The 26,502-nt window shown below is 40.9% G+C and overlaps 1 protein-coding gene across 1 annotated transcript in view; it reads right to left on the bottom strand.

Moving 5' to 3' along the window:
* Nucleotides 1-7,125: 7,125 nt before the first annotated feature.
* The window catches only part of PAXBP1 (PAX3 and PAX7 binding protein 1), a 34,643-nt gene continuing 15,266 nt past the window's right edge, over nt 7,126-26,502 (bottom strand). Inside the window, exons 8-18 of the mRNA XM_045002335.1 lie at nt 22,960-23,083; nt 19,787-19,886; nt 19,121-19,236; nt 16,979-17,178; nt 15,454-15,598; nt 15,179-15,300; nt 14,285-14,361; nt 13,894-13,960; nt 9,966-10,112; nt 9,356-9,510; nt 7,126-7,724 (exon numbers count right to left, since the gene is read on the bottom strand). Of these exons, the coding sequence (XP_044858270.1) occupies nt 7,607-7,724; nt 9,356-9,510; nt 9,966-10,112; nt 13,894-13,960; nt 14,285-14,361; nt 15,179-15,300; nt 15,454-15,598; nt 16,979-17,178; nt 19,121-19,236; nt 19,787-19,886; nt 22,960-23,083 (1,371 nt within the window). The 3' untranslated portion in view covers nt 7,126-7,606. The remainder of the gene's footprint in view (nt 7,725-9,355; nt 9,511-9,965; nt 10,113-13,893; nt 13,961-14,284; nt 14,362-15,178; nt 15,301-15,453; nt 15,599-16,978; nt 17,179-19,120; nt 19,237-19,786; nt 19,887-22,959; nt 23,084-26,502) is intronic.

A 26,502-nucleotide genomic window follows, 5' to 3' on the forward strand; every position in this document is an offset into this window, starting at 1 on the left:
CAGTTGTCGAGACTGTCCGCGAACTAGCCAGTCGTCGAGATACGGGTAGACATGTATCCGACGACGGCGGAGGGCTGCGGCAACCACTGCCATGCACTTGGTAAACACCCTCGGTGCGGTGGATAGGCCGAATGGCAACACTGCGAACTGGTAGTGTGCGTTGTTCACCACGAAATGTAGGTAACGTCGATGTGGAGGGTAGATCGCGACGTGGAAGTACGCGTCCTTCATGTCGAGGGCGGCAAACCAGTCTCCCGGATCCAGAGAGGGAATGATGGTCCCCAGGGTGACCATGCAAAACTTGGGCTTGAGTAGGTACTTGTTCAGCTCGCGAAGGTCCAGGATAGGACGTAGCCCTCCTTTCGCTTTGGGGATGAGAAAATAACGGGAATAGAATCCCCTGCCCCGCCTGTCCTGAGGCACTGCCTCTATGGCACCCACGCTCAACAGAGTCTGGACCTCCTGTAGGAGGAATTGCTCGTGAGAGGGGTCCCTGAAGAGGGACAGGTAGGGTGGGTGGGAAGCGGGGGGCGAAACAAACTGAAGGCGGTATCCCGACTGGATTGTTTGAAGCACCCAGCTGTCCGTTGTTAACTGGGACCACGCCGAAAAGAAATGGGAAAGGCAGTTGTAAAATAAAGGGGAAGGATCCGGTAGTGAGAATGATGGGCCGTCCTCGAGCGTCCCATCAAAAGGTCTGCTTGGCCCCCTGAGGGGCCTTGGAAGAGGCCTGGCCCTGGCTACGCCGATTGCCGGAAGGACAACGGCGATTCTGAGCCGGTCGGCGGCTATTGTATGGCCGATAGCGTTGCTGGTAGAAGGGCCGGGAGGGTTGCCGCCGGAAGGACCTGCGCTGAGTTGCCGGCGTGTGCATCCCTAGGGTGCGGATGGCAACGCGACCGTCCTTTAGGGTTTGGATCCGGGAATCCGTCTTTTCGGAGAAGAGACCCTGTCCGTCAAACGGCAGGTCCTGCAGCGTATATTGGACCTCCGGCGGCAGGGTGGAGGACTGCAGCCAGGCGATGCGCCGCATCGTCACTCCGGAGGCTAAGGTCCGAGCTCCGGAGTCCGCAGCGTCGAGGGCGGCCGTGATGGAGGACCTAGATGATCTCCTTCCCTCGTCCAACATCGCCGCGAACTCTTGGCGGGAGGCTGTTGGCAGGAGCTCCGTAAATTTCGCCAGGGACGCCATGATGTCGAAGACGTACCTGGCGAGGAGGACCATCTGATTGGTGATACGCATCTGCAGACCACCAGCAGAATAGTCCTTGCGGCCTAGCAGGTCCATACGCCGCGCCTCCTTTGATTTGGGCGCAGGGGCAGGTTGGCCGTGCCTCTCCCTGTCGTTGACCGACTGCACGACCAACGAGTCCGGGGTCGGGTGAGTATATAGATACTCATAGCCCGTGGGAGGGACAGAGTATTTGCGCTCAACCCCACGGGCCGTAGGAGGAACGGACGCAGGCGTCTGCCAGAGCGTGGTGGCATTCTTTTGAATCGTCCGCACGAATGGCAATGCGACACGCACTGGAACCTCTGCCCCAACGACATTCGTTATGGGGTCCTCGTCTTCCTGGACCTCCGCCACCGGTAGAGCCATAGCCGTCGCCACGCGGCGAAGTAGGTCCTGGTGCGCCTTCAAGTCTATGGGCGGAGGCTCCTTGGTCGACGCCCCGGCCACCGCCTCATCGGATGAGGACGAGGAGGATAAGCCCTGGATAACCGCTTCCGACGATGGATCCGCTGCCTGCTCGTCAGGAGGGTCGGGCTGCGCATGCCCCTGGGGTTCAGGCGGTATGGAACCCACACCTGGTGGCGAAGGGGCCGGTCGGCTGATTGTCGCCTCTGGTACCCTGCGCTCGGACGCTGGGGCTCTCGGGGGGAATGGCACCCCGAGTCTCATACTGGGCCCAGGGAACCCAGAAGCCCCACGGCTGTGCCCCTTGAGGATGGCCCTGTGGGGTGGGCGGCAGGTGGCCGTAGCCTTCCGTCCTGGAAGCGACCGCCGCGGGGCGGGATGGCCATGGAGGTGCCGAGGCGCTGACAGAGTGCGCCGCCGAATAAGGCAGTCTGTCCCCGGATGGCAGCGAAGATCGATGCTGGTCCGCTCGGTACCGGGATGGCGACCGGGAGCGACGTCCGTCACGGTGCCGGGAGCTCGACCGGTGCCGGGAGCTCGACCTGGATCCGGATCTGCGGTGCCGGGAGCGGTGCCGGGACGGAGACCTCCGCCGGTGCCGACGCGATGGCGACCTGGACCTGGTGCGACGCCGGGAGTGCGACCGGTACCGCGATGACGAGCGGTACCGGGACTGCGACCGACGTCTCGACGGCGATCGGTACCGCGATGGCGAGCGGTGCCGAGATCGCGAGCGACGGGACGGAGATCTGCCATGGGACCGGGTGTGCCGTCCATGTCGTCTGTCCAGAGAGGGCGGCCGGGTCATTCTGGCCGGCTTTCCCGCCGACACGACAGCCCGCACCGGCGGTGCCGGGGGCCGGAGGCTCGGTGCCTCTATGAGCTGAATCAGCTCCCTCGCCGAAGAGAATGTCTCCGGCGTCGACGGCAGCCAGGGCTCAACCACGGTCGGTACCGGGGAGCGTGGCGGCGCCGGACTTGACGGGCCTTGCGGTGCCGGAGTCAAAGGCCCGGTGCACGACTTGTGCACGGCCACCGCGGGGGCCGCAGGTGGTGCAATCGTTTTCGCCGAGTCCTCAGCGCGGGCCTTAGCAAGCGCCTTCGCCAGCTTATGTCTTTTTGAAGGCGAGCGCGAGCGGTGCCGGGTCTTCGTAGCCGCCTTCTGAGGCTGCGGGGCCGCGGTGCCTGAGCAGCTTGGTGCCGCCGGTGCGCTCTGCACCGAGGAAGCTCGCGGTGCCGGCGCGGACGGTGCCGGGCGTCATGCGGGTCTCCGACAGGCATCGGCTTCTGGCACGATGCGCAGGGCTTAAAGCCCAGTGCTTTGGGCATGAGCCCGCACCGGGGGAGGCAAAGGGGGAAACCCCCCTTTTAACCTTATCTAACACTAACTATCTAACTAACAAAACTGTAAAACTAATCACTAAACTAACTATGTACAAACAAATAGCGAGAGCTAGGGTTGTGGAGGACAGAGAGCACTCCACAGTTCCAACTGGCCGTCACGGGCGGTAAGAAGGAACTGAGGAGCAGACGGGCCGGCTGGGGTATATATTCAGCGCCATAGCGGCGCCACTCCAGGGAGCGCCCAGCCGGCCCACCGGAGTTGCTAGGGTAAAAAAGTTCCGAGATGCCGTGCACGCGTGGCGCGCACACCTAACTGGAATGCATAGGAGCAATCACTCGAAGAAGAAGTAACAATTGCTGGTATGATCTGTTGGCTCTCTGCCTTTTGCAGTGCCAATGATTTGGATAGATTTCCTTTTCAACCACTGGTGAAGATTTGTTGCACAAAAGTGTTGCAGCATATGTGTGGGGCCCAACTCTTGTCCTGATCTCCAATTTTGCAGCCAAAATAAAGGTGATAGGCTTTCTTAAGCATAGTGGTTATACTGTGCTTTTGTGATGCAAAAGTCACTTCACCACAAACATAGCAGAAGTTATCTGCACTGTTCACACAAGTACGAGGCATCTCTGCTCACTTTGGCTAAACAGAAATGTGTCCCTTTGCAAAATCAAACTCTGACAAATAAGAGAGCACAACACTGTATGATTTCTAGAGCCGATATAGGGCAATTTGTTCAGCAGAGTGATGTAAGCTTCGTTATGATTGCATCATCCATGACTTCTAGGAATAACATGATGAAATTCATATCATGTATGATGCAATACCAGCTTCAGATTGCATCATTCATTGTTTTGCCTAAAAAGCAAGTACTGTCCAAACCCAGTCATAGATTTATTCATAGATCCAGTCAAAGATGTATTTTAGTCATTTCTGGTTTAAATTGAGATCCCTTCCCTTTATAACTCACTTATCCTCCGCTATTCCCAAGTTAAGGGTCGTATATACTGACCCAATAGCATATCTTGAAAACTAGAGCCAATCAACAATTTTAAGCATCATTTTCGTTCTCAGTGACCCAGAATTAGTAAAGTTGGACTACATTTATTTCAGAAGCATTTTGCCTGTAGAGCAGTGAAATCAGCACTATAGGAGCTTCTGCACTTATCCTCTAGATACAGCATCTTTAATCTCAAAAGGACCTCCTCAAGATACACAAAAGTTCCATCTCCATCTGCATTCACTCCTTGCTCTCTCTGCTGCAACAATGAAGATGGCAAGTGTAATATGGATAACAGGAAACTGGATTGAGACCCTAGAATTCATTTCATATAGGTATTAGTTGGCAGTGAAAACCATCAGAATGTAGCAGATGGATAATCCTGTTATCAAGTAGCCCCTTAAATGATAAATAGCTGGATTTCAGTGTTTTGCATTTGGCAATAAATTCTGATTTTCTTTAAATGGCCACAAATTATGGAAAAAAAAAAGTATAGCTGTTTCACTGTATCCTCCAGGAACAGAAATTGAACATAGTACTTGTTTCTACATCCTTCACTAACTAAACTTAAAAGTTTGGCATAGTTCTAAATATTTCATTCCTACATTCATCTTAAGAAATGAGGTTAGAATTACCTTTACTCCTTTTGTTTTGCCTTTTTAGCATGCCACCACACACTGGTGTTCATTAAAAATGTAAATTAGCTATAGTTAACAATATTGTTAAACATTTTCTTTTGAGAAAAATACATACTGATAAACTGCAATTTTATAATCTGACAATCTATTAAGAAAAATCACTCTACTGTAATGAAAAAGCAGGGGTGTGTGTGTGTTGTACTCAACAGGCCTGTAAATATGACTTGTTTGAGAACCCAAATTGATGCAAGATGCCATGACTTGAAGCTTTGTAAGTACCAGCAGCTTTCTAATAAAGTGGTCTTGAAAATGTCCAGCCTGATTAATATAGTACACAGATTTAATCAGTGAAATAATGTGGTCAACTGCAAGATGGCATTTTTATTTTTTAAGGGTCATAACAACACCTACTGCTACTTGGTACAGAGAGGAACAAGTGGGTGGAAAGAAGGGGCCACTCCCTCCATAGAAACTTAGCTCCAGGGACAGTAAAGACAACCAGGTGGTTAGAGTTTGGGAGAATATTTGCTCTGTAAAGCATGTGCCCTCTCAGGGAAAGTTAAGTGCAAAGAGCATAGTGAGATACTGCTACCCTTCGGAGTCAAAATTCCCCTCTGCATGGAGTGGACACAATTGGACAGCAGAGCAAGGCCAAAACAGTGTTCAGCTTCATAGGGCATAATAGAATCAGCTGCTCGTACAGATCTGGTCTTCCATTAGAAGTACCAGTCAGAGACACTGGTGGGGTTCTACTCTGCTTCTCACTGTCTCCTCCACAAGATACTATGGTAGTGCATCAGCCATGGCTCATACAGCAATTTGGGTTTGTGGGTTTTTTTATTATATTCATGTAGACAATGATTTGATATGGCCTCCATTTCCCCACACTGCCCCTGCCATAGTACATTCTAGCCCACAGTGGAGATGTTTGAATTTGCCAGAATTCCTTTTCCAGATAAGGTATTAGATTGCAGCCATTGTTCAGGCCACAGAAAATTGAACATTTATATAATGCCTGTTAAACCCCACAATTCAATTATCGAGGAAGTCTTGCTCTAGGGGATAAGAGCTCTACCTCAACTGGAGCTGACTGAGTACTTAACAGTTTTATCCTAATATATTATAAAACAATATGCACTTACAGTGGTACAGTCTTTAAACCCCTTTGATTAAAACTGCATTTGAAGGCACTCAGTTTTACAAGATTTTAAAAGGAGTCAAGTATGTTTTATGCAGTTGCAGTAATGAAAAATGTTAGCTATTTACACTCAATAACAAATTAAGTACCATTGAATATTCAGGGCTGTTGCTTTTAGCTAGCAACCACTGTAGTCATAAAACTCTGAATTTAGGAACTGCAGGACCAGGGTTCTTGCTGCAGCTCTGCAGGTGTGTGTAACTAAGAGGTATAGCCTCTCCATAACTAAGATTGCAACCAGAATTCCACTATAAAAGGTGGATTTTGATCCTAATAATGTAATGAGATCCCATCCGAAGACAATATGGCTTTGGTATATTTCAAAATCCTCCTTCCAATTCAAGTTTTTCCTTCATTATTTGTTAAAAAAATTAGTCAACAAGCATGCAGATTTCTTCCTTTACCTCTCTCCCAAGGAACGAACAAAATAAGCTTCACAGGTTTCACTGAGACAGCTCCATGACAGACAAGTTTATTGGAAAGATTCTTAAAAGCAGATACTCTGAATGTGCTCCAACAGCCCAAGTTCAGAAAACAATTGTTTGGTTTCCAAATGATGTGTGCATGTTACAAATTGTACATTTTTAATATCCTAATTTATACCACATGACATGAGCATAAAATACAATGATTATAATGTTACTCAGTATGCCAATTTATTGCTACAATTCCCAACTAACATAGGGCACACCTGGAAATAGCTTGTCCAAGACAGTGACTGCAAGTTAGTGTTCCTGGGACTCCAAGATGTCACTAGTGTTCTGACAAAAAACAGCTCTTATACCTAAACGGCCATTTTGTTTTGTAAGCTAGTCCATTTTTTAAAATGGTCTTACTTGACGGGAAGTGTTAAATTTAAAGTTGTTTGACTATTCACTGTGTGATATTTATATTGACTCAAATATTTGTTTCCTTTGTTTGGCTTTTACACCTCTAGAAATACCCATGTTTGAGCAAATATATTTCACATCTAAATCAAAGATATAAGTTACGCAACAGAACACAAATAGTAGATTTAGAGGAGTTGTTCAAAGGATGAGGGTCCAGGATCCATGAGTGAAATGCTGCCCCCTTCAAGATGAGTAATTGAGTGGAGGGGGGGCACACAGCATCACACAGTGTTGCCATTTAACTTAAACATGTGGTAACTTATGTTTTAAGTCATCAGACTACTGTTTCCATCAAAAACTATGCTAATGATGATTTTAAAAACAGTCTGAAGAAAGATCCATATTAACTCTGAATACAAGATGTAAAGTTAAGCTATTTCAGTCTGAGTGAAGCACAGTTGCTTTGTAATGTTAGGTGCTATGTGAAAGCTTCTTTGATTCTCATATATTTTGCCAGCCCTTTTGATCAATAATGCAGTCAGTTTATTGAAGTAAATTTCAGCAACTGAAACACTTATTTCAACAGCAGAAGACCACTATATCCAGTGTGAAAGTAACAGGGTGGTATAAATATAAGCATACTGTATATTACACATTATATATTACACATACTCCAGTTAATCATGGGACAATTAACTGAGTAGATGACTAGTTATGGGGTACAAAATATTTTTGTAAACAATATGTTGAGAGATTTTAAGGGAAGTCTGACTGCTGGAAAGATGGTCTTCCTGGATTCCTTTTCTCTTTTTAAAGAAATCAATGCTTATTAAGGATGATGTATGTAACAATGCACTTTGTATTAAAACAAGGATATTTTACAGTTTAAGAAACTTTACATATGTACATAAATTACACATCAGGAATGGTTTTAAAGCTCAAAATGAGTCATCTAAAAGTTATTTCCCTTCAATTAAAACCTTTAACTCTTTCACATTATGTTCATTTGCAACTGTCACAGCATGGTCCAGCGCTCGAATACTTGCTAGAAGCTTTACTGTCTGTTTTATGTGTTCCCTAAATGATGGGAAAAAATAAGTTAATACAACTAGAAATCAAAATTTTGCACAAGTCAAATAGTATTTTAGAAATGTTTCACTGCTTATTCTTTTTTCTCACAGCAAGTGAGCCAGCTTGTGGATATATATTTATTTTAAATACAGCTCATTGAAATTAAGGTGTTTCTAGATATGAAAACAAAAAAAAGTCTCTTTTGGGGACAGCAATCCTAGAAACAAAGGGAAGACAAGCTGCATATGTATGGCTTATTTGGACATAGTATAGTCTCAGGATAAATTATTGGGTCACATGCGGTGTTAGAAAGTCAGTCACAGCTCCATTTAACACACACACTGCTTGAACCAAAAAAATGTAAAAAATGAGCAGTTTTTGTGCATGCCACAAGAGAAAAATACTGTTACACATTTGTAATAGATTGACCTGGATTGGGTAGTAATAACAGATTCACAGTAAACAAACTCCTATCAATCTAGGACGTACAAGCCTGGTAGGAAAATTTTTTAAAAGTCCCACAAAAGGAACAAGATTCAGACATGAAATTTAACTATCCAAAGAAATTTTCATGAATACAGAAATTCAAAATCTACCATAAATGGGACTATCAAATTGAACTATGAAGTGCTGTCCAGCACTCAGAGAAACAAACAGATGCAAACATGGGTTATGATGTTTTGTTTCCCTTTTGGCACAAGTAATTGATGGTTGTTTTTGCTTTGAAATAGAATGTAGTAGAGTAATATTTCCCCAGTTACTATGGAATGGAGGAGCCTAGATGAATAGCTGTGTTGCAAAGGGAAATAAGGACATTTATGTAATTTTGTAAGATGAAGTCAATATAGATCAGTGGCCAATTGCACAACTGTTACCAGGAAAGTTTGGGATTTATTGTGTATTTCCATATACTTAATAAAAGTTATCAGCACATAGCAAAGATGACTAAAATTAATTGGAACTAGAATATCAGAAAGAAATCCTTTTGGCTCAATAGCCATCTACCCTTTCAGTATTTATCCACAGTTCCAGTGTCAGTTTGCCAGACAAACAGCTAGCGTAGAAAGAAAATACCAGTTTATAAACTAGGACGACTATCGAAAGACTCATTTTCTACTAGAATCTCTCTCCTCACCACCTCCAATTCACCTCTAGTAGTCACATATGGGCATTTAATCCCATTTATGCTTTTAGGTATGGTGATTCTCACGAGCAGGGTTAAACAATATTATCTGAGAATGTTCAGGTGTGTTTAAGACAAGAATACAATTTGGATTACAGAAATCTGTATTGCTGACAGTGGTGGGAATTTGCTTGGCAAACAGTTAGCTACAACATCAGCAAATTTGTAAAGAAACCATCAAAACCAAACAAAATCCCAAAATGCTACTTTTCAAGTAATTTTTTAGAGCAGAACTACACAATGGGAGCAAATTAAAAATAACCTTTATACAATACACTAGCCATTCCCAAAAGCCATTGATACCATATTAAGGATCCTATTTAAACTTTAAAAAAAAAAAAAGGGGGGAACTCCTCCCAAAGGGGAAAAATATATATGATGGCACATGTGCTTTTGTGTTGTGTATATCAGAAGCATGAGATGCCATTGCATTAAATGATTCAAAATAAATTACCTTGCATTTCTTTTCTCCACATCAGAGCATCCAATACTGTTTCTGTAAATTGTATCAGCCAGATGAACAAGGTATCTACACAAATTTTCTAACTGGGAAATAGTCTTGTCCCCTTTTAGGTTAGTGAACCACTGTTTCGGAAAGCAAGCAATTACCTAGAGATGAGGGAAGAAGAAAATGTGTTAACAGCAAAAAGGCAAGAAAGATGACTAATACCTATGGTCTGATACCAGTACTGGCACTGGTAAGGCCTAAAACAATAAGGTTAACATATTAAACACCAATGTGAGAAATAAGATACTAGCAACACATACTAATCAATATCTTAAAAATATCACCAACAATATTGAGGATAGCAATAAACAGATACATTATATGAAATTAGAATTCTTCTATTAAAAACAGTTGTCTGCTATGAAAACATAGTAACTGTTTTATTTGTAAAAAGAGATATGGGCAACAACATTGGAAATCTTAGGCTAAACACACGAAACTGAATAGTCTCCCACTAGGGCTCCAAATATACATTTTACTTGACTGGAAATTCAAGAGTTAGAAAATATTATACATAAAAACATTTTCTAAGTATATTTTGTTCCATTTTACTTACACTTTGAGCTTTTTTAATGCTGTCATCTCCATACTCAGAATTCTGAAAAGCCATAAGGATATATCTATTTAGCAGGCCATCTATCGATAACTCCTGTAGAGTTTTGTTTGAAAGGATTCCATACCACTGGAGAAAGTTTCCTAGCAACTAAAGACATCAGAGACAATGGAAGTGTTGAATATTTGAAGGCAAAACAAGCAACTATTGATAAACTAGAAAAAAAAATTTAAGCAGGTAAAAAGACATGTTTAAATGTACTGATCGGGGTGAGGTAAAGAAAAACTTCTTAGTCAGTTTCATGACTAAATAGAACCAGTGAGATGTCATTCTTCCCAACGTTATAACACTGGATTTGTACAAAAATGATGATTACAGAGCAGTCTATGGAAAATATATAAAAAGAAACTACAAGAGCAAATCAAGGTTTTTACAACCAAACTTTGTTCTATAAAGTCTATTAAGTGTAGTCTAGTGCAGTGATGTCCAAACTTTTCAGCCTGAGAGCTGAACAAATTTAAACAAAACAAAAACACAATCAATACTTTGGGGCAGACTCTGCCCTGTTCTGGCTTCCTCTGTACCACCTGCAAACAACTCTGGCACAGGAAAAATCCCATTATCATACAGACAGCATGGGTAGTGCCTATACTTGACTCCCAACAGCCATTCGTACAGAAGGCATGTTGTACAGGGGAGAGTGGCTAAGTGTTTTATCTCCAACTGGAATATGGACCATAGGGAACCAATGCCAGCTGGTACAAATTAAAGCATCTTGCAGACCAGTGCAGAGGCAGAGAATAAGGGAGCTGTTGGTTCTCAGCTTCAACTTGATCTCCATTCTCCTGTGCTGCAGTCCGTGGCTATGTGGGGTTTAAGAGACTTTTTTGATAGGTGCTCCCCTAAGCAAAATCAGAGCTAGTGGAACTCCAGATCCCTTTTTTCTGGAGCTTCCATAGTCTGGCAAGAAAGCAGGCACCCTACCCTGCAAAGTGAAAGCAGCAGTTCAGAGCACTCCCAATTCACACAAAAGCTCCAGCTGGGGCTTCAAAGAAAGTAGTGGAAGGCAGTTTGGGAGGATGTGCCTGTTCCTACTTCCTCCCTGGAGCAGCAGGGATGATGCAAAATATTTCATTAAAAAGTTATAGGGAGCAACATTTTAAATGAAATAAATACCAGTTTTCTTAACAGCATAGCTGTCGAATTGTACTGCTCAGTGTGTGACATTTTATGCAGATTTAATAGGCTATTTTGCTTGTTTGCAAACCTGAACATAACCAGACACTTCAGCTTACAGTCAATACAATCTGTCCCAAACAGTGAAAGGGGAGGACATGCAGCTGCACTAAACTTGATTGCTGTTGCTGTGGGGAGATATGTTGGAGTGTGTTTGGGAGCATGGGATGGTTTCAGTGGTAGGTGACTTGGGGCTGTCTGGGTGGAAAGGTCTGCGGGAGTACCTGGGGGAAAGCTGGTAGATAGCTGTTAGAGCTTGGGATCAGTACCAGGCCCCTCACCTTCTCTCTGTTGCCTCAATGTGCTACCATTGCTGCTATGCTCCTTCCCTACTCTGATCCAGCAGGGGTGGCAGTGAGGCCTCGCCGCCTGCTCAGCAAGTGCCACAGCAACTCCTGGCAACTTACTAAGATGTCTCACAGGTTGTAAAGAATAAGTAACAAAGCTGTCAAATGGAAGTGTCATGCAAGATGTGTGACACTTTGCAGTCCTGACCAACAATCTTGACAATGTAGAGCTTCAGAGCCCCTAGACCAGTGTTTTTCAAAGTTCTGGTTGTGATCCAGTACTGGGTCGCGGCATATAAGGCACTCTGTTGCCTTGCTCAGCACCCAGGGACCCTAGCGGCTCTGGTCAGCACTGCTGACCAGGACATTAGAAGTCCCGTCGGCGGTGCTGCCCAGCTAAAGCAGGCTAGTGCCTATTTATTCTGACACCGTGCTGTGCCCCAGAATCAGCCAGCAATGGGTCCGATTTCTAGGCAGGGGGGCCACGAGGCACCATGCACTGCCTCTGCCCCAAGCACCAGCTCCACACTCCCAATGGCCAGGAACCAGCCAATGAGGGAGAGGTGGAAGAGGTGCCTGCATGCGAGAGCCACCTGCTGCTGGCTCTCTTCTGGGGCGCAGCACGGTCTGTGATGCCAGGACAGGAAGGAAGCCTGCCTCTGCACCCCACCTGCACTGCTGACCGGGAGCTGCCAGAGGTAAGTCCGTGCCCCAATCCCCTGCCCCAGCCATGAGCCCCCGCCCCCAAAACCAGGAACCCCTTCCTGCACCCCAAACCCCTCATCCCAGAGCCTGTACCCTCAGCACAGAGCCCTAATCCCCTTCTGGACTCCAACCCGCTGCCCCAGCCCTGAGCCCCTCCCACACCCCAAACCCCTCATCCCCAGATCCGTTGGGTCATGGGCATCAATAATTTGCTTCAACTAGGTCCCCAGAAAAAAAAAAGTTTGAAAACCACTGCCCTAGACCACAGGTTGGACACCACTGGTCTCATGGTTTAGCACAGAACTGGAAAGGCCAGGAACTCAATACTAATCCTGCCTCTCGCAGACTTCTATGGCTTTGTCAAGTCACAATTATTCTGTGCCACTTTCCCCATCTGTAAAATGACATTTTCCTACCACATCATAGTGAAGTGAGGGGGTTATTGATGAAAACTGCTTTCAAGATGTAGCTAAATTTACTTTAAAAAAGGCAGCAAGATCATGAACATGTGACCAATTTTGATCTTCTACAAATCACTTTCATTTTAATGTTTGAGAACTGAGACCCATGCCCAGTTTTTCCTTTAGAATATACATCCACTCAGACCCATGAAAAAAAGTAAAAAAGAAAGAAAAGTTTAAAAGTGACAAACTCTACACTTTTAAATCGAAATGTTTGTTGCCAAAATGTTACAAGTATTGTTATGTATATGAACAGATTTTCAAACATATCTAGAAGTTGGAGAAACAATCCCATTTCTTCCCAATTCAGTCCCTACACCCACCACTGGAAAATCCAAGATCTATACTGTTTGCAGAAATCTGTGGAGTTTAAGACAAACTTAAATCTATGCATCCACTCTTTTGGTTCATTTGTTGAGTTCATATACTTTATTTCAAATGAAAGGGCAAGCGACCATTGTCTCCAATTTCAACAGTCGCTAAAGGGGGGCGGGGGAGGAGGGAAGGGGGCCACCTTCTGACTATGCATTTGTGAAGACAGGGTGATTCCTTCATCTTCTCTCTATCCCGCTGGCCTCAAGTAGACCAAGATTACAATTGTTCTATAATTCTAGAGCAAGCAGTGAGTGAAAGCCGATGGGATAAATAAAAGGTGTCACTTGTGCAAAATGAGTTTGATGTTTCCTACTTTTTTAAAAGTTAAAAATAAACACAACCAAAGTAGCTGTTCTGTCCTTTGTCCCAAACCAAGACCTTTCATTTTAGCTAGCCTGTTTATATTTTGCCCGCACACTTTTAGACTGTCAGATTTTATTTTTTTATTTTTTTGGATCATTTGGACTATCAAGACTGATCTGCTTTGTATGTCAAATAAATATGTAATGCATAATTTGAAAATAGTCGTCATTTACAAAGTGATCTGTCCAAGATCTCTCTTCTCTTTGTATTAGAGATGGTTTTAAAAGGGGATGAAATTTTGTTAAAAGGTAATTTCCTTTAAACCTTTAAAATTAAAATGTATATCTTAAAGTTACAAATGTTCACTATATCTGTACTTATCTACCCCACTCAAAGTACTGAATATAGCTGTTTCATTAGTCTAGAGAAATAATTTTTTTCTAAGTTTTCCCATAACCTCCCTTCCACCATATGCATTTTTAAGTAATTCTCTAAAATATTTAAGTGTATTTTATGGTAGCAGTACCTGGCCTGAGGCCTCATCAGATATTTTTGTTGGCTTACCTTCACTGAGGACCAAAACTGGCGTTGGAAAAACAAATAAGGACCAGAGTTCTTGTTTTCTAAGATGCTGGAAAATAAAAGATTTCTCTAAACTTGTTTAATAAGTAACCATAAAAATTTCAGTCTGAAGGTTGTGGACTACTCTTATTTTCATGAATGGAGGGCAGACTATAGTAAAAATTCCAAAGTTTCAAATATTTTTTTCATCATTTTCACCTCATTACATTCTTACAGTATGTTATTAAACCTGAAAAAAATCACTATAACCCAAAACTAAGAATCAGCCCAGAGCTATGAAAAAGCCTCAGCTACCATATGGCAAGACAAAAGGCAACTGGTATTGCCAATCAAGATTTTTATGGCTGTTTTGCACATTTAACAAGCAACTTACTTTTTAGGGTACAATGGCATGAATACATCGTCATCTAGCGTTCTTCTCATTCTAAGTAACAGGGCCTTCAAAAGTGTCTGAAAAAGTTGAGATGAAAATGCTAAAAATTCTTGCAGTCCTGCTTTGGTTGTCAGCTAAATTAAAGACTGCTTTATTAACTTCTAAAGAGAAGTGCTTTAATCCCCAATTCAGCAGAATACATAAACATGCTTAACTTCAAGTATGCGAGTAGTCCTACTGAAGTCAAATATTGGAAATATCTACAATTAACAAGTCAATAAAAATACTGGACTTCAATTTAAAGGGAACATAAGTCAATGTGGCTAGTCCTGTGCTTAACTTTAAACAAATTCTTAACAATTTGCAGGATCCGGGTCTTACACAGTCTTAATCTATCAACTCTGCTGGGAGGTCTCTTATTATTCTAAGGTTTGCATCCACATTCCGTTAACTCCTATACTGTAAGTATACAGCTATGACACTGCAAAATATCACTAAGTTGTCAAAGTTTTTATTATATAAGACAAGCAAATGTGGCACTCAATCTAGAGAAGGTTCTATCAATACAATATGCTATGAAAACAGAAGCAACGGTGTTTCCAACTGAACCTTAAAGTGAAATTATAGCTCCATAACTAAGTTTGGTACATTTTGAATCATCCTGTTCAAATCCTATTGTACATTTTGTACAGACTCAAATGGCTTAGCTCCCTTCCTTGTTTAACTTCCCTCAGCTGCTGCACTGGATCTTTAGTGCTATGGAATTGGGCACTGACACACCCATTAGTTGTAAGACTCTGCTCCTTGCTCCAGTGTGTGTAATGTGTCTCATTATGCTGCATAAACTCTATAACAGATTCCCAAACAAGTGTGACTGAGAAAAAAAAATGTTACCTGTGTGTTTTTGTTTTCTGCGTTTACCACTGAAGGGTATCCATTTACTAGTTTCTGTGTAACCGCTACCATCCTAGATGTCTGTGTTGTAGAAAAAGGGTCCCATATACTTTCAGCAAGTACTAGTAAAAATAATTAAGAATTACTACACAGTTTTCTTTGCAGGTGCTCAAAAAGTAGGTATTAAGACAGTTAAATCATACGAAAGTTGTTTTCTCCTGAATTTACTATGGTTTAATATTTGTAGAAGTTACAAAATAGCATTTCAGTTATACCTGTTAGTTTAGGGAGAACAACTCTTTCCACAATGGTAGGTAATAACGAAATATCAGCATCATCCTTCTCTTGCTCCTGTTCTTCACAGCCATAAAATAGCAACGATTCAAACCACAACATACTCTCAAAATCTTGACACTTGCTCTATTAAAATTAATTAGGCAGACGTTAATCCCATACATTTAAACATTGTTTGAAGCCAACAGTAGTTTTAAAGAGCCTGAATAACTTATTTAGCCATCCTAAAACATCAGCATAATACACCTGAAGACCTACGTTTTTTTCTCCTTGTAAAAAAAAAATAGCTTTGGAATTATGTGCCAAGTATCCTAGATATCCTAAAAATATTAAGCACATTAGCCATTAGACAAAGGGCCAGATTTTTAAGAGGGGTTTAGGCGCCTAATGGAATTTTCAAAGGCACCTAACTCACATGGAATTCAATGCAGACTTCTGTCTGCATTTTTATCTGGCCCAAAATACCTTAGTTAAGCACAAAACACTTAAGTCCTATTAATTTCTGCAACTGATTCTCCGTGACTGAGGGTAAGCCACTTTGCCTTAATTTCCCCATTAACAAAATGGGGAGGGTATTCACTTACTTCAGAGAGATGTAAAGTATTTTGTTTTCTTATGTTCGTGGCATACAAATCATTTGTACAGAGTGGTAACCAAACTCCAGTATGGAACACGCTAGTGATACCACACTAACTACAGAATCCTGAAGAAAAAGGCCTATTTTATATAAGAAAACCACATTTATGTGCCCATTTTGTAGCCTATGGAACATAAATGGTTAAACCTGCAAGCACCAAAATGTCTCATGTATCCACACACTATTAGATTTGTGATTCTACTCCACATGGACAGATACTGGGGTACATCTAGTAACATTATTTATAACCTCCTATCCCCTTCCTGGTATCAGCCCTGTTTCTATATTCCCACGTAAGTGAAATGAATAGCCAAATCATTAAAAATCATAAGTGGAAAGCCATCTGGCATGTTTTCAACATACTTACATGCTTAACTGGGAAATAAAATAGCTCATTTTATTCAGAAGGTACACTCAACAGTAAACAAGTTTAAAATGTTTTAAGATCTGTTTTCTCTTAAGTGCTTTTGTTCTAAATAAATACTTTGCTTTAAGAAGGCTATTTGGTTACTGGATACCACTGTCATTGCTCCCAAAGGAAAAATAACGGCAGCTGTTGAACTTAAGTCAGACCGGCTGCGGTAATCATGGCATGGATTAATCATATGATTCCATTAAAAAAAAGATATTAATTATATTTCAATACCTCCTGGGAGATCTAACCATGGACTAGGACCACACTGTGCTAGATGTGATAGATACAGAACAAAAACAAGGTCCCTGCCTAAAGAGCTTACACCCTTATAAGCTTGAGGCCCAAGACCTGAGAATGGCATAGTTGAAAAGACCTCGAGGGTAGTTCACCTTGTTTTGAAAAAGTGACGCTCTACTATACAACAGTTCACTTAATTTGAACAACAGTATCTTACCTCCAAAGGAGTCCAGGTAAGGAGCTGAAGTCTTATTAAAGGATTAAACAGCTTTGGTAAACAGAGGCCAATATAAGCATCTTTGTAAGAAGAGAAATATTTGGAACGCCAGGCTTCAAACTGTGATTTAATGCAGTCAATTGAGTAGAAACTTTCTAGTACATCTTCAAAAACTTTGCTGGACTCCTTCAAAATGCGATCTAGGGGAAAAAAAGTGTAGAGAACTAGGTAACAAGCTGATGTTCTATTGTCTGCAAGAGCTTCCATAAGGTGGTTTATTCAAGCAAATTAAAGGAGATTCAGCTTAGAAACTGACAAAAAGCAACAAAAAAAATTCAGTTTTCTAGTTTCTGCTCCTCTATTCTTCCCACACACTGCAACGCAAACAGTGCCTGAGTGCTATAAGTGTCTGTGTTTTATATTAAGATCTAGTAAGCTTTTGTAGCACCGTCAGTTTTGTTTCAGTAGTAGCCAGAAGTGGGACTGTATCAATAATGATAAATAAGGGTGAAAATGAAGAACTGTGCGCCACGTTTTAAGTGTGATGGGGCATCCTTAACACTAGCCAGACAAATGAGGGTTCCAGAAAGCGTGGATTCGGACATGTGGATCTTAGAATGTATTGAACTGTTGATAATGTTAATATACATGTATCACATTTAGTGAACATTACAATTACCAGGAACTTTTTTGTATCTTTACCGTACTAATGGTTTGCTAGCCTAGCAGTTGTCCAAGTTCCTGCTTTATCCTTTTACTCCCTCTCACCCCTTGTCTTACACTATTACATTCTCTTCATTTTAGTCATTCCTTCTTCCTGCAGCTCTAGTTCTCTTTGTTGTAAACAATGTTTAGAGTTAGAGCATCAAGAATATAAAGGGGAAAAACTTCAAAGGGCCCTTCCTGTAGCTCTTCAGTTCCAAAAGGGAAACCAATGAGAGGTGTTACACAATGCAGTACCATATAGCTGTATCTTTTACACTGGGCTCCCACAACAGCGATACCTAAACTAAGAACCTATTAAGTTGTCCCAGAGATCTTTAACTGCCATTATGTCCCAGTTATATGTGCGCCATTTGTGCATCTTGCAATCCAAAATGAATCTATGGTGTGTGTCATATGAATATACTAAAAGTCTTTAATAGATACTGAGCAGGCACAGTATCTGTTTCTAAATCTCATATATATGCACAAGAAGCCAAGTTAAAACAGCAGTTCAGACACTAAGTTTTTAACTAGATAGTTGAGGTTAATATTGTTTTTAACAAAGTTTTATTGTACCTGCAAAAAAACCTAAACAGACACTCCACTTTACAAAACTCAAACAGATTACTCTTATGCACTGATAGCAGTTTTCGTGAAAACACAGCCAATTAAAACAATGGAAATTTTAGAGTTATAGGCTTACAGGGCTTAGTCACTACACAGCCCATTTAGTTACATGTATGCAAGGAAAAAAATATTAAAATTTCAACTTGTGCAACACAGCTCCATAAAAATTGTCATTAAGCTTATAGACACTTAAGCAGAACTTCAGAAAAGACATTGTCCTTCACCTACCAAGGTCCGCGACTTCAGAATTCTAAGGGATAATACAATATCATGCCAAAAATCACCCCAAAATAGGTTTTTTTAGAAGATAGAGTTCAAGTGTCCCCTATTGAACAACAAATTGCCAAAACCCACACAAATGTAAACATTTAACTCTTTGTCATTAGAGGGAGCATATGTTTCATAATACAATAGAAACCACTCAGACTTGCAAAGAAGTAGAGCACTGAATTTGTGCAAAACTATATGATGGTGTGGGGAAGGAGGCATGTTGTTACCCTTTACTATACAAGCTTGTTCAGCAAGAAGGGAGGAAGAGCAATTCCTCTATTTTAGCTAGAATATCTCCATAGAATAAATTGAGTTTGTACATGATTTTAGAACAGGTCTGTTAAACTTGGTTTTAAGAGTGGATATCGTCCCCATCAAGTTCCATATTCTTATTAAATGCTTTTTTAAAAAAACAACTTCAAGTCACTGTTGTGATTCTGTTATCTTGTCATTCTGAGTCTAGAAAAAATCCATATTGTGTAACGTTCATTTTTTTTTTTTTAGGATTTCCATGTTCAGTTAATGAGTGACTTTTCTAACCTCGTTCCATGTTGAAATTAGTAATATCTGTTGAAGTTTCTTCATCATCGCTAGAAAGGCCTTCAAAGTGATCTGCCATCTTCCCAGTTTGTTCTCTTGCTTGCCTACGACGGGTTCTATAAGGCAGCAATACAATTACAGTATAAACTAATCATTAAGATCTTTGTACAAATGAACAACAGTTTTAGCCATGCTGGTCCTGCTTCTGACCCCAGGAGAGCCAAAATAAAGACAGCCTCTCCATCTCTCACCATGGGAGCTAGGGAAAAGCAGTAAGGACTGCAGCAAGACTGGAGTGGCTTATAGGCATTTTCGGTAACTTTAGCAAGCACCCTCTGATTGGCTGCTTCCACATACTAAGCCTGAGTATTTCTTTGAGGATATCCTTGGCAAGCACATGGGCTGAGGCATGAGGTGCCTGGACAGAGGGATTAAGATGAAAGGAGAAAGTTTTGTTGGAAGGAGAACTGTAACTAACCAGATATGTACTTTTGTCATTTAACTGAAATGTTCTCTCCATTACTACACAAAGAAAATAGTCTCTAAGTTGTCCAGGGTGGGGACAGTGCTTTCCTACATGTTATTACATCATGCAGGGACTTCCATGATACTGCATGGAGCCTTTGGGTGCAACCCCAATAGAGTCAGGAAATCTCAGTACTGTACCTTCTAGCCTCCCTTTCCGCAGTCCGCCGTTTTACGTGCTCTTGATAGAGTGCTCTGTCTCGTCCAAAAGAATCAAGATTTGGTGCCATCAGTGCTTTACCTGCAAGATTACATTGATTGAAATTAAAACACTCATCTACAGTAACAGGGAATAATGTGTTGTCCAGCTATATTTTGAAGCAGCTGAAAACAGACAAACCCAAATGTTTGAATCTGTAGCTACTAGAGGTTGAGAGAAGTAGTGATGGAAGTTGGAATCTCAAATTGAAGATACTCCAAATTTATTCAAACACAAATCTGGTTTCATCACACTTCAGTCTTCCCCTCTAATACTGGTGCTCACAGGTTTATCAACACTCCATGGCCTAAAGCAGTAAATATTTAAACTGCTTGATACAACAAAAATGGAAAAACTGTACTGCTACTATAAATATAGCATTCAGCATGCAACATTTTAAAAACACTGAGTAAAAAAGAGAAGAGAAGAGGGGGAGGGAAGAGAAAGGCAGCCCTGTAACAAAGATTCAGTATCTCAGACTCCTATTCATTTAGTCTTTCTCCCTGAAATAAAATCGAGTTCACTAAGTTACGTGTAGGTTTGATATACACCTCTGCCTAGAGAAAACGCGACCCGATTAACACAAATTTGGATATAACGCAGTAAAGCAGTGCTCGGGGGGGGGGGGGGGGGGCTGCACACTCTGGTGGATCAAAGCAAGTTCGATATAACGCGGTTTCACCTATAACACGGTAAGATTTTTTTGGCTCCCAAGGACAGCATTATATCGAGGTAGAGGTGTATATCTGAAGCTAGGAAATAAAGCTTAAATTTTTTTCCATGTTTTTTTTTTAAACAATTCAATGATAGATCATTCTGATTAGCTACATTAAATTCTGCTCTTCATCAGTGAAGCCAGTGATAAGCCATTGACTGAAATTAACACAAGAGTCTCCAGCTTGTCTAACCTTTGAGATAAATTCTCACAAGTATTACTTGATACCAGATCCACCCTCTAGAATATAAACATCACAGGATTTCAACAATAGCCTCAAACTACACAAAAATAAAGTTATGCATTCTTACCAAACCAGGTTATCAAATCATTCATCATTTAAGAATGTTAATGATGATTTGTCTTAGTGTTCCTATTTAAGAAAGGGTAAATCCTTTCAGAAAACAAGAGATTTAGAGCAAGGGTTCTCAAACTTCATTTCACTGCAACCCCCTTTTGACAATAAAAATTACTTCATGACCGCAGAAGGAGCGACAAAGCCCAAGCTCCACTGCCCTGGGCGGGAGGGTCAAAGTGGAAGCACAAGAGCTTCAGCCCCAGGCAGGGGGCCTGTAACCTAAGCCCCACCACCCAGGGCTGGAGTCCTCAGGCTTCAGCCCCAGTGCTGAGGCTCGGGCTGTGGCTCTGGGCCCCGGAAAGTCCAAGCCAGCCCTGGCGACCCCCGGAAGACAAGGTTGCGACCCACTCTGGGGTCCTGACCCACAGTTTGAGAACGGCTGTTTTTGAGCATGGGTGAAGTTGTAATTTGTTCAATATGTTATATCTGTCAAGATTATGTTACCTATTGTAACAAGACAGAGTAAAGTAACCATTTGGGGAACCTGTTTAAGTCCATTCCAAAGGTAACAACTTTTTGGTTTAAGGAGTAAAGTGAGCTGATTGTCAAGTTGATGTGTTTGTGCACCTCTGATTGAGAAACTGACTGACACTTGTTACCAGTCTTGGTGGAGAAGAGGACAGGACTGAAACATTTCAGGAATATAGCCATGTATATCTATTTACCAGAATATATCCTCAGGACTCCCATGCTTCAGATAAGGCTTCGCCTTTATGATAGTATCCAAACTCTTCCCATCCCCCCAAAAAAATCACATTCTAATCCAACATGCCCCACTGTAGGCTCCCTAAGTAATTTGCTCAGAGCATACTTGGCATATCACTGGCCTCAAAGCAATGCACCCAGGGTAAATGGGAGAGCCAGCACGAGGCCCATGTTCAACTGAGCTCTCAAAAGAGGGCGAGTGATTTTAACTTTAGAGTTAATAAGGCTTTGTGAACATGCTGAATATTATTTCAAAAGGGACTTGCAGTGGGCATGAGAATGTAGTTTTGTAACGAGGCACAAAATCCATTTTCTATTGTTCTTAAATAGATGGATGGGTATAGATGTGGATACCAGAAAGTGGGGACTAAGGTGAAGTCTGATTGCTCAGAGGACATGTTTTCTACATATATTAAAAAAAACAACAAAAAACCCACCACACAACTGAGGGCAAGAACACTTTTTAAATGGAAATCTCCTTAAAAGCAGGAAACCAGATCTACCAATTTCAGGGAAAGTTTTCAAAAGCACCTGAGTGAAATTTTACATGATATCATTAGTATGTAGAATAAAATATTCTCAAGGAAATGGTAGATAAAATGAGCATCTGTGTTTTTTTGCAGAACTTATTTTACGCATTTAACAGTCATCACTAGAACGGAGATACTGACCAATTTTTTAAAAATTGATTTCCACTTCTGGAGCAATGGTCTCAAAAGGAGGCTTTCCAACGTGTATAAAGTATTTGTAATATTACAAAGTTAGTATCTGAATACTGCAACTTAAATTTGGCTAAGAGCAGAAAGGAACTATCCCCCAGCCTCCTTAGCTTTGAAGTGCTTTTTCTTTTTTCTTTTCTTTTAAGTGTCTGAAACTTACACTGTTGAACAGTAACACTTATTGCTAACAGAATAAACTGTACTTTTTTAAAGTCTTCAGAATATTAACATTTAAAAAATCCTGTTTGGAAATCAATGGTAGATACAAAATTCATGATGTATCTACATTAATTTAAGTAGGTCAAAAGAGAGCCTGACATAAGGAAAAAGTTTCATTCCAAACATCACTACTCTCAAATATCCTGAATGCTAGGAAAGAGAAAAATATATATATATATATAGTTAAGACTAGCAGATAGGAGAGATAAAGTCTCAAGAGTAAGAATGATTCAGTATTTAAACAAAACTCAGAATACTTTAAAATCTGAATTTGCTTCTAGTCGTCACAAAAGATAAGTTTTAAGTCAATCATGCTCTACAGTATTTATTTTTAAATTCAACCATACTAAGTAAACAAGGTTGTTTAATGAATAATAAAAACCTTCAAGATGGACTGACTTGAATGGCTTGAAAACTCCGAAGATTCATCTTTAATATCATCTTGTCGTCTTTGGACAAGGCGGGAAGCTCGCTGTTTGTACAGCTGATGCATTGCTGACTCGAGTTCATTAATCAGGGGCACCTGTAAAAATATAACACACTACGTAATATCAAACTCTTCAGGTGCCTAATTGTCTGGGGTACCATACTATTCCAAGATGCAATGTAGGCTGTTGCAGTTTTTAGATACATCAGTTGTTTTCTTTTACCAGCTGATATCTTTGGAGCCAATACATGCATTTGACAGAGTTTATAATAATGGCTTTCAGTTATAATACAAAAGTTGTACAATAGTTTTCATTGATTGAGCAGCAGTGTGAAAAGCCTGAACAGTAAGTTAACGGCTGATTTAAAGAGATGCAGAACTAGAGTATAAATGCCACAAATGTATTCCGTGGGATTGTCTTCACTATATGTACTTGTAAAAAGTGTTTTGTGCTGATGTAAAAATGAGTTCTGCTAATTGTAAACAGCAGATTCTAAATACTGATTCAAAATTAGTTTACTGAGAAAGTACGCTATTGACAATAAGCGGTACAGAAATAAAACACACAGAACTTACTAAATCAATGCCAATGATTGATATCAGCACATTTACTATTACTGAATTTTATCATTGAAACATCATCCACATGCTATTGTGTATGACAATGGATGCTCCAAACCTGAAAAAATTTACTCAAGAGCATAATTTTCACTTCAATGGTACTAGTCATGTAAGGAAAGCTATGCACTTGTGTAAATCTTTGCAGGACTGGAGTCTAAGTCAGTGATGATCTGCTACTCACTTTTGAATACGACTAATGTATTTCAGTTGTACCTTTACTTCTAAAGTAATTGTATATTACAGCAATTAGAATTTACTGTGTTGAACAGCAGCCTCATAGCTTATGTTGGGTGATCCCAGTTCCTGGCACCAAGGAATTAAAACTGGCCATATTTCTATTTGAATACAATAAACAAACAGTCATTCTCAGTTTATTTGGCAAGATACCGCCTGTAATGTATTCATATCTGGCATTAAACACTTATGGTATGGCCTCCTTACCTCTGAGATATGTCTAGTTTAAAATCTTTCAGCTCTTTAGATCAAGCATTTTACTGCTACCTAAAATCCCAGGTTTTTTTTTTTTTTAAAAATAAAGAAAGGCTTCAGAAAAATGTTTTCTGAACTAACCTAGAACTGGAGTCAGTATTTGGAAAACTCCTCCAACAAAGCTTAACACTAAAAGGTACTGTAGCTGAAATGGCCACTGCAGGTACCCAAAGGAACTACAAGTCAGGTTTTCCTTGACAGCAAGGGAAAAAAGAAAAGTGTCAGCTCTTCACATTAGCATTCTTGGACTAAGAACATCAGCACCGACAGGTCAGAACGGCTTCTTGAACTAATTGCAAATTACAAAGAAATTTAAAAAATTTCTAGAGTTAAATAAATTCTGAACTCAGATTTACAAGACTTTTCATAAACGGATGCAACCAAACAGTAATGTTAACTGAAGGGTGAAGTACATATACTAGCTTTATTGTGGTTTGTGTTCATAAAGAAAATAGCTTCTTCCTGTGAGTAGTTTATTCTATAAATTTTAACTGAAGAGTTGAAAGAATGTTTAAAAATGTCCCCAGAGGTTTCCTCCAATCAGTGTCTGAACTTCAAAAGACAAACTAAACTTATGCGTGAGTGTTTGAATACATTCAAAACAGATTCCTTCTGGGGACCAAATAAATTGAGGAGTTAGTACTCTTCACATCCACAATATTGCAGCTGGTGATCAACCCTGATGGCTCGCACTACCTATTACATTGTTATAGTTTTAAAATTCATATGTATTTAATCCATTAACATTTGGTTGTTACCTTCTTTTCTCAAAAAAATAAAACAGGAAAAAAAAATCAATGTGCAGAGATTTGTGCACAGTATCTCATTCCATTTGCATCAGTTTTTATTTACAATTATTTCCGAAGTGTGCTTTGGTGATATATCAATACTGTGATTATTAAGATTACAATACAACTTAACTAACTATACAGTTGGATGTCCACAAATGGTCTCACCCTCCCACATCTTTTCCATATCTATACAATAAAAGCAAGATATGATGGCCAATATCTTTACCTTCTAAGAGAGCCAAAAACAGTGTTGTGTTAATCGTGGTGGTAGGATAGCTGAAAGCCATTCCTTGTTTTGTGACCCTCTAACATCTCACAAACTAAGCAGCATGAAGGCAAAAGTCTTGGAATAAGAGACCACCTAGCTCCTGCAAGAAGTGACTGCACCAAATCAGCAGGTGGCACTCTTCAACCCAACTTAAGTCAGCTAAATCCCAATGACAGCATGGCATTGTGGGGCACTCTGCTGTGGGAGTTGCCATCACTTGGATGAGATGCAGTCAGGATTCTGATAATCTGTGATCATTCCAGATCTTATAGCACTGCAGGTAATGCAAGAGGTGTTAACTTGAATTGAAGTTTAGCCAGGACAAGGAATTGTTACATTCTGCCTAAAATTCTCCCTCCGCTTTAAACCAAAATAGTATTAAGGCATGATTCTGCAAACTTAGTTGTGTGAGCATTAGTCATGCAAGTAGTTTCAGCAAAATCAATGGAATTATCCATGGAAGATAAGTCAATGTTAAGGGCTAAATCCTGCATTAACCAGGAGATCTTCAATGATCAGAAATTTTAAAAAGTCCTACAAAAAGTAGAAACTAGGTCAAATTACAAAGGATTAATATAAACAAATAACACAAGTATGTAGGGACAAAATTAGAAAGGCCAAGGCACAAAACTGAGATTAAACTAGCTAGAGACAAAGGGTAACAAGAAAACAGTCTACATATACATTAGAAGCAAGAGAATGACCAAGGACAGGGTAGGCCAATCGGGGGGAAGGAAAGGGGGGGGGGGGAGAGAAGAGACAACAGAAAATGTGGAAATGGCAGAAGTTCTAAATGACTTTGTTTCAGTTTTCATCGAAAAGGCTATTAGCAATTGGACATCTAATATACTGAATGCTAGGGGAAATGAAGCAGAAGGAGAGGCTAAAATAGGGAACAAGTTAAACATTACTTAGACAAGTTAGATGTCTTCAAGACAACAAGGCCTGATTAAATACATCCTAGAATGCTCAAGGGGCTGGACTGAGGAGATATCTGAACCATTAGCAATTATCTTTGAAAAATTATGGAAGACGGGAGAGATTCCAGAGGACTGGAAAAAGGCAAATATAGCGCCAATCTATAAAAAAGAAATAAGGACAACCTGGGAATTACAGACCAGTCAGTTTAACTTCAGCACCCGGAAAGATAATGAAGCAAATAATTAAGCAATCAACTTGCAAACACCTAGAAGATAATAAGGTGATAAGTAACAGTCAGCATGGATTTGTCCAGAACAAATCATGTCAAACCAACTTAATAGCTATCTTTGACAGGATAACAAGCCTGGTGGATAGGGAGGAAGCAGTAGATGTGGTATAACTTGAATTTAGTAAGGCTTTTGATA

The sequence above is a fragment of the Mauremys mutica genome, chromosome 1 (genome assembly GCF_020497125.1).
Source record: "Mauremys mutica isolate MM-2020 ecotype Southern chromosome 1, ASM2049712v1, whole genome shotgun sequence".
NCBI lineage: Eukaryota > Metazoa > Chordata > Testudines > Geoemydidae > Mauremys > Mauremys mutica.